We start from the raw sequence: 9,131 nt of genomic DNA, 5'->3' as shown, positions 1-9,131 counted from the left end.
GACAGCCAGTGGTGCAGGTGGATCGCATCACTGAACGCTGCTGCTGGAGTTGCCGCTGGCCTTTCTGTGCCGCTGTGTGCGTCCTGCCACGGCCACAGCTAGTTTTGAAGTCTGCAGTGTGTTACTAAACTGTCGAGGTGTGCATTATGGACACGTATGCCAAGTCTGGGGGATGGTACGAGAAGAGTTATTGGACTTTATTTTCTTTTGGACATCTAAAGCACAAATATTCACCAGTCAGCTGTCACGGCTGCTTATTATTCCTTATTTATCTTTTTGGTTTTACTAAAACTGTTCTTCCCTATGAAGAATACTATGGTATTGTTTGGTTTTGGTTTTGGGTTTTTTTAAGCCTTTGTTGTATTCCTTGAGACTAAAGGAAGCATCACTTCCATTCCAGTGCGCCATAAAGTTCAGATGTTTCTAAGAATCTTCTTGCATTTTTACATTAATGAAATGCATACTTTATTTTTTTAAAGATGTGCCTAAAACTGGCTGGTCTGGTACCAGTGCTTTTTAAGTTAGTTATGTTATTTAGCGGGGAATCCTGAATTTGTATAGCCATTTATTCTTTACCTGCATTGGCCTTGCATATAAGGAAAACAATTCCAGTATATCTGCACTAATGATACACAGGGCATCTATTCTCTACTATACTATAGACCTGTAAGTAGCAAGATTGAAATTACTCCATTCCAATTTACTTAACTATTAATACCTTAAGCGTATACACTTTATTTAAAAAGGAAAGATTGTTTGAAAATGTCATGAAGTACCACGTTGAACAAGGTAGCTGCAGCAAAGTGATTGCCATCCTAATTCACTCTTCAGTGGAAGATGAGTGCTTGACTAAGAGCAATTTGCTGTTAAATGTATCATTTATGACTTTATTTGTTTCAGTGTTCAATAGTCTGAAATAAGCACCTTTTTAGTAGACTGTATTATATATGGTCTTATGTGCTCTGAGCAAATACTTAAGTCAGTAGAGCTACTGCTGCCAAACTAAGCCAATGTAACAAAGCATGCTCAATATTTAAAATGCTACTTTTTTACTCTGTTCTTCCAAGCATCGCATCACTGTGATGGTCCTCATAAAACTGGCATTTGTTGCACATCTGAACAGCCACTTAACGGCTGGTGCCCAGCAGCGCTCTAATGCTTATGCAGAGGTTAAATAACTTCTCTGACCATTGGCTAGTCTTTCATTTATTTTTTTAAATATCCAGGTTGGGAATGAACTCTTATATGTGGAACCTTCTGTGATATTGGCTCTTGGGTTTATTTTCTGAAGCAATATTATGATACAAGTAACTGTGTGTCCATTTGCGAGGAACAAAACTGATGCTTGGCTATTACGACTAAGAAATTTGTAATTTAAGTTTGACTGTTAAATGAAATACTAGGCCTCGTACTGAGGTAAGGGACCTGCTATGTAATATGTAAAGTAATGTAAATTCCTGTTCCTTGTATTAAATGTTGGTTGTAGCCAAAACCAAAGCTGAATCTTTGCTCTTCAGCTGTGTTTTGTCTGAAGCTAATTTGGCTTCATTAGAATTGCAGCAAACTTTAACGGAGCCCTTTCCTCTTTAAGGCTCAAAATGTATTTTTCATATATAATAATTACAGTGACTATCAAATCTTTTGTAACTGTGTTCAGCTGTATGTAGCTTCAAGTTATTTGTGTAAAATTTAATATGCTTGTGATTTTTCTCTAACACAGAAGGACTTTCCAGTCTCTGTAAGTGAGGTGGTAGCTAATAAGTTAGACAATAAGCTTGCCAGTTATCTTCCAAAAGGTTAAAAAAAATTGCCTACTAGTTAAACATTCTACTGAATATAACTGTCCTTGCATGCAAGAAATAGTGATGTGCTAAACATCTAGCATATAATGAGCCTTCAAATTAGCACACAGTGGTGAAGACAACTGAAGTGGTCCACCACTTCCTAAAGTCATTAGGGGAGGGGACAGAGGTAGAACTGAGCAAAGAAATTTTTCACATGGTATCTCCAGAACGAGTAAAGCACTTTGGTTAGTATGAATGAAATCGGAAAATGTCTTTCTCTGGGAACTTCTTTGTTTAGTGTATAAAGAGTTTTCTGTGACAAAATTAACTTTCCTTTCTCACCATCTAAGGGAAAAAAAATGCATTTTGGTTTGCAACACTTTGCAGTCTCTATTCAGTGGAAGTTTGTCTAGCTGCAGTGGGCATTACACTCCCAGAATCTACGGTTTCACATCATAAACCGGCAAGCTTTTGTTTTCTTTCAGAAGAACAAAGTGGGATAAGGAGCATTAAATTACAGAAAGCTGAATGTTGTCTAAAGGTTAATCTAAACGTGGGCTTGGGCACACACAGTGTTCTTGAGCTCAAAGGCTGTTTGGAGCATGGGCCAAAAATGACGCAGTGGAGTGAACACTGCGCCCGTGTCTCTGGTGGAGCGTGGGTTTGGGGCTGATGCCGTCCAGAGGTGTTGTCTGCGGCTCGTACATCGGTACCTCTGTTGTGCTATCTGTGCAGAAACAGTCCTCCTGCAGGGATATGGTGATCTGTGTGTATGTGTATGTATAGGTGTCGATTTTTCTGTTTCTAAAGTGTAGCTTGCAGTCCTGTGTAGGAATATTTATCTTTTCACCTAAAAGCTGCCACCATGTGGCAAAGGACTATTATTACTATGTTATCCATTAATAAACTGAAAGCGGGATGCAAAACAGGACGTGGATGTCACCGGCTTGACGTTTTCACAGCCCAGCTCCTCTTGCTTCGACGAGGAACAAGGTTTCGAGGTTTGTGCCGAGGCGGGGTTCTAGCTCCGTGTAACCGTGTAAAGATGCTGATGGGCTGACTCCCTGACGGAGAACCCTCTTGATAAGAGGCTGTACATTTTTATGTAAACGATGCTGTTACGTTTTTGGTTTGCTCCATTATTTAAAAGTCTGAGTTGTAGCCTGTTCCATTGTTTGGGGTTTTTTATGTTTGGTTGGGGTTTGGTTTTCCCCTTTCTGACCTTGTGAAATTAAGATGCTGTGAAATAAACAATGGTTTTGGTACACATTTTCTAACCAAACGTCTCGTTTCGCAATGGTCTTTCGCTTTCCCTCAGGGCTGCTCCCGCGGCCTGCTCCGGGCTCCGGTCCCTTCCCCTCAGCTTCACCGTGCCTTCACCCTCCCTCAACGAACAGCGGTCCCCGGGGGGGGGGGGGTGGGGGGGATGGTGTCCAGTCGCCCGGGCCGAACGGTGCCGGTGCCCTTCTCCCGGGGCCGCCTCAGCAGGACCCGGGGGGACGGGACGGCGACGAGGACGGTACCGTCATGGCGACCGTTTAACGGCTTCGGGCCTGCGCAAGGGACGTCGCGCCGCCACGCCGGAAGCATTCCGCTCCCGGCGTATTTCCGCTTCCGCCGCCGGTCCTTCTTTTCCGCCGCGGCGCACGCGAGGTAGGAGCGGGCTGGCGGTGCTGCTCCGTAGGGAGAGGCCGGAGCGGCCCGGGGGGGGCCGGGGAACGATCTTTCCTCGGTTTACTGGGCTGCTGTGAGGCTCGGGAGGAAGGGGCGGCGTGCTCTGGGTCTGGGCCCGCTCCCCGCGGGAGGGACCGGGGTTAGCAGCACCCTGGGTAAGCCAGGCCTTGAGGGGGCGGCCCGTGAGCCTTGTCTTGTTCGTTGTAGGTGTTAGTTATCGGCGCCTGTGCCTCAGCGGCAAGCCGAACGAGATGCAGAACGACGCCGGGGAGTTTGTGGATCTCTACGTCCCTCGGAAATGGTAAGCGGTTCCCTTCGGCGGCGAGGGCGCCGGTGGGGGATGGCGGGTCTGCGATGTGTGTACCCCGACGGGCAGGGACCGTGGCAGTGAACCGCTCCAGAGGCCGATAAACGGTCTATGCAGAAGCAGCTTTTTCCGTAGTAATGAATATCTGGGGGGGGGGGGAGCCAAAAAAAAAAAACAAAAACAACCAAAAAACCAAACCCCCAAATCAACCCAACCTCCCCCCCGCGCCTGTTTTCTGTCTGTTTCTATATTTCTAAACGCCTTAAATACGTGAAGCAAAGACCAAAGTTCAGAAGAATACTGTGCATCTTCTGTTGAGTAACTGTCAGCCCTGCGGTCACAGCTCATATGTGGTTCGTTTCAGAAGTAAATGTGCACGCTTGTAACACGCTCGTGTTTCCGTGTAACAGGCTCTCCTTGTGAACCTGTTAAGTCATCGCTTGTTGCTTTGGTAGCACATCTTAAGTACAACTTTGAGGTTCTAGTAAACGGGCAGCGAGAAGCTTTTTGTGAATGTGTGTGTTAAAAAAAGAAAAACCACTAAAAAATAAACCATTTGTATGCACGTTATTAGATTTAAGTGGAACGGTTTTTACAATGTGATTTTTGAGGGTTTGCAACCTGAGCATCTTTTGACAGCTATAATGGCTCCAAATGAAAAAGGCATAGGAACTGCATTTTCACAAATTACCTTGATTGCTATATTTTTTGCACTTCAGAAAAGAAAAGCTTTTTATTCTGTGTGTTTTGAAGGCGTGTGCTGCTGTGTGCACTGTGTAGGGGTAAACTACGCATATAAAAACCAAAGTGAAGGGATAGTTGGCAACTTAGCATGATGATACCAACTGAAAGTCTCCTTTAAATGTACTTAAAACTATTTTAATTTTCTGAGCTCTGAAAGCTTAAACTGTTACTGTCTAAACTTCTTGTGCGGCTTGAATTTGCATGTAGATTTGGCCTTAATGGTTTTCTTTTTCATTGTCACTGTCTGTTTCCTTTTGCTTAAATTTATCTTGTTATTTTATTCCTTAGCTCTGCTAGCAACCGAATAATTGGTGCTAAGGATCACGCTTCTATTCAGATAAATATTTCTGAGGTAAGTTTCATAGCAGAAGAACGTGATGAGAGAGCTACACCTATAAACTTTTGATAGAAGTTAAGAAATATAACAGCTTGTGCTGCGTCTCCAAATAATTCACTAGAGACCATACAAGTGTAGAGCTTGAGGGTTTTCAAACATACATATATATTACTATGTCACCCCTGGTTATTTTTCAGCCTATTGGAAAATACTCATTATAGGGAATTTCATAAAGCTCTGTATAGTTTGTTAACTGTTTGACTAAATAGAATTTCCCAATTAGATATTTAGAGTTATAAATTAGGAAATTCCTTGGCCTTCTGCCTTCACCTGTCTGTAAGAAAGTACTGTTCTTCAGGCTGTCCTTGTGCACCGTTTTTTAATATTTTATTCCTGTTGATCTCTGTGCTTTTTCTAGTTTGTCCAACCTTCAAGAAAGATACAGTTTGCAGAGCAGAACTCTATTTCTGTTCTACTTTGGTTAACTAAAATGCCATCTTCCATGTTTTGCTTGCATCATTTCTGTCAATTCTTGATACTGCTGCTTCTTGATAGGTGACAAGTGAGATTACTTGTGTGTTTTGTGTGCAGCATTGTCATTTCATTAACTCAGTGCTTGGGGTATTATATGCTTAGAATTTTTCCTGAGGCATGCTGGTTATTTGTATTGACTTGGTCTTGTACATCTAGTTTTCTTGCTGTAACATAAGGAATTTGTTCTTGTCTAAGTTTAATTTCATCTTTTCAAGGTAGCGTTATTGTGAATCCCTCCAAGCTTCACACAAATGCTGAGAAAACCACAGTAGACTTGACTCCTGCAGGATCCCAGTTAATGCACGTGGGCTCCAGTTAATTTAAACTCCTTTCAGTGTGCTTTTTTCCCCTCCATTTGTTTATTGGTATTCACCTTGCAGGAATTCTGTGGACACAACGTTCCTGTAGCTTATAAGCTATGTAGCTTGATTTATTTCTTCTTGAATGGGAGACCACAAGACTACGTCCCATGTTTTTAAACAACTGAATCTCTTGTGTTATCTGTCTGACTAAAGAAATCATTTTAAAAAATGCTCTGTTTGCGATTTCCTGTAAATGTTAAGGCGAATACTTTTCTTGTTCACCGTGTTTCATTCCTTCAGTGATCCCTGTTCCTTGTTCTCAAAGGATCAGAGATTAGCAGAACTCAAAAACAAACCCATGTAGTATTACAGGGTTCACTACACTGTTTAAGTTCATGATTTATATTGTTTAGTCTTTTTTCCTGTTAAATTTCTCAGCAACTGGAGGAAGTGAGACAATGTGTGTGCCTCAGCTTGGGCATTTTTCCACCTGTGTAACAAGACAGACAGTCTTCCCCTTTTCACTTCAATTTTCCTTAATACTGATCTTAATGAAAAGAAACATGAAAAAATTAACAAAGGCAGTAAAATCCACAAGTAAACTTTACATTGAATTTTTACATTTTTTAAGAACTCAAGCATTTTCCGTTTTTTAGCCACCATTTTCTATGGTGTTCTTGTTGCGCTGTCTGATCCATTAAATTTTATAGCTGCGCTACGTAATAAACTATAAATTTGCTGGGAAAAGATATTCTATAGCTGTCTTTCTAACTTCAATATTTGCCTTGGGTTTTTGTAGTTTGCAGAAAAACATTTGCAGAATTTAACAAGCAATTTTTATCTTTGCGTGCTTGGCAAGTGTGATGTAAGAGTATAAAATTTTATAAGAATCTGTGTGGAGTAACTTGCGTGTAATTACAGGTTGACAAGGTAACAGGCAGAGTAAATGGCCAGTTCAAAACATATGCCATTTGTGGAGCAATTCGTAGAATGGTAAGTACTTTCTTGACCTACAAAATGATTGTGCATCTTTTTATATTGATTAGTAATTTTTTAGATTGATATTTGGCCCTGAAAACACAATGTGCCTTCAGCTCATTCTAGAGGAAGAGCTTTTGTGGGGATAATGAAGACAGAGTGAAGATGTGAACAAATTCACTTGCAAGAATCAGTTTCTTCTGTTTTTTTCCTCGTTCCTTTAGTTTGTAGAATTATGGGGGGGGAGTGTGTTTGTTTTGTTTTGTTTTGTTTTTAAATCAGTGAAGGATGCAAGTGGATTTTTTTTCTTCTAAGAATGTACCAAGCTACTAACGTCTGGCTTTTATCTGTTGTTTACAATTATTAGAGATGATACTGCCATAACTTAAATTTGTTAAACATGGCATGAAGCTTCTTAGAGTTCATCAGAAGTCTGCTTACACAGAAATATATCTTATTAAAGCAAGTGTATATTTTATCAAGTGAAAACTATTTCTTACCCTAAAGGATGACAAATAATTAACAGCTTGTTTTGAAAATGCTAATCTGTGCATATAAAATGTAGTGATCTGCGGAAAGCATTCTGCATTTCACTACCAGCATTAAATGCTGCAGCTGCCTCTCTTTTTCATGTGTATCAACAATTATTTGGTCACTTCATAATCATCTTTTATTTTTTTAAAGGGTGAATCGGATGACTCCATTCTGCGTCTGGCAAAAAATGATGGAATTGTTTCCAAGTACGTATGTTTATCTTATCCTCTAATTCTTAAAGGAGTTACTTCCACATACCCAAATCCAACTTCTAGGATGAAAATGTATACGCTGTATTTATAGGATCGCTACACAGTCGGTCAAAAATATTTACTTGAGCTGTTGGAGCAAACTGGTTTGTAACAATGTTTGTTTCATTTTCTTGTAGGAACTTCTAACTGAAGAACGTCTGGTATGGAACATGTGATATAAAATAAACAGTTCAAACCTGTATTGTGCTGTGTCTTTTGTTCAACTCATAAACATCAGGGGATTTATTGTAGCTAGTCTTAAAAGACTTAGAAATGTGTGTTTTCAAAAGATACACAGATTATGATTAGGAATTCTTAAAACAAATCAGCTTGTAAAGCAGTGCCAGCATTGAAAATCAAGAATTTCCACTTCCCTCTGGTTCCCTATCACCTTTCTTTTCCAGATTTAATAAGTTTTGCAATTGTAGCTCAACTCTTTTCTTGATCTGTAACAGAACGTTTTGCAATATACTTGCAGTACTATATCCTGACACCTCTGCTTTGTGTGCCAAAATATGCCAGAAGTATGTTGTTTCAAGGCCTTTTTTTTTTTTTTTTTTTTTCTTTGATCAGCTCTTCACATTCAGCTTTGGTATTGCATTTGGAAAGTGCTGTGCTTAAAGCACTATAGCTGTACTAATGAACCTTTGCGATCTTGCGTCTCATTCTAGTGGGCCATAGTGCTTTTGGCAGTATTATGACTTTGTGATGTCTTAACAGTGTTAAGCTCTGTATTAAATTGCAAAAGGTCTACACAATCTTTATTTTCCTCCACTTTCTGCAGAAATTGAGAAACTGAATGCAGATAGTGCTAAGCTAGGAGCAACTGCCGGCACTAAGATACAGGTATAAGAAAGGCAAAGGGTGTTCAGAGAAGAGCAGACACTTTATACTTTGTGTCTTAAAGTGTCTATTTCAAATCATTGGCACCTCTATTGGGAAAAGAGATTTCTGACTTACTTTGGCTGTAATTCCACAAGGACTTAAAAGCATGATGTCTTTTCTAGTGGTATAATGTCTCTTTCTTTTGCAGGAGGGATATAAGGGCTATATCCATTCTTCCAGGTGCTGCTCTTGTGTTGGTAGATTTTGTTTGCACACAACAGGTTTATTTGTCAGTTGGTGCTTATCACTTCAATAGAATGTCAGGTATGGTTTTGGTACTTTTAAAATATGCTAGTGTGATGTCACTAGTATTGAAAATTTCCAGTCAGCCACATTTTTACCAATTTCATAGTATCTACAGCTATACACAGGCTGGCCTTCAGATGGTGTGTTCTGATCTGTGCGTTCTCAAGAACTGCTGAGAGAGGTTATATCGAGTTTACACGATGTTCGCTCCTGTGGGATCATCTCTAGGCCGATGTTTGGAGTTGTCCTTACTCAAATCTCTGCATAGGCCCTCTCAAAGTTTTCTCAAGTGATACAAACTCTTTTGGTGCTGCTTTCCTTTTTATGCTGTAAGCTGTCTCCATGTAGAGCTGGTTACCATGTGGCTTATTTCTGACTGATTTACAAGTTACTGTGAACGCGTGTGGGTGTGGGAAACTTGAGCCTTAGGCTTCTCTCAGGAGAGCCTGGAATAGGGATGCTATCGTCTCTGAACTAAGGAGGAGGATGGCTGAACTACCCAAGTGTATTATCTTTCTCCTTACCTGTATTTTTCTTACTTCTCAGACATGTCAA

General features: G+C 40.5%; 1 protein-coding gene across 1 annotated transcript; it reads left to right on the top strand.

Moving 5' to 3' along the window:
- Nucleotides 1-2,626: 2,626 nt before the first annotated feature.
- RPS21 (ribosomal protein S21) lies at nucleotides 2,627-7,645 on the top strand. The gene is made up of 6 exons (XM_049816538.1): nucleotides 2,627-2,785; nucleotides 3,666-3,759; nucleotides 4,798-4,861; nucleotides 6,604-6,675; nucleotides 7,345-7,400; nucleotides 7,583-7,645. The coding sequence occupies exons 1-6, from the start codon at nucleotides 2,650-2,652 to the stop codon at nucleotides 7,590-7,592; spliced, it is 432 nt and encodes a 143-aa protein (XP_049672495.1). The 5' UTR covers nucleotides 2,627-2,649; the 3' UTR covers nucleotides 7,593-7,645.
- Nucleotides 7,646-9,131: the final 1,486 nt, after the last annotated feature.

This window comes from Accipiter gentilis, chromosome 14 (assembly GCF_929443795.1).
Source record: "Accipiter gentilis chromosome 14, bAccGen1.1, whole genome shotgun sequence".
Classification (NCBI taxonomy): domain Eukaryota; kingdom Metazoa; phylum Chordata; class Aves; order Accipitriformes; family Accipitridae; genus Astur; species Astur gentilis.
Note: the sequence above shows the minus strand (reverse complement) of the source record. Positions and strands in the feature narration are given on the sequence as shown.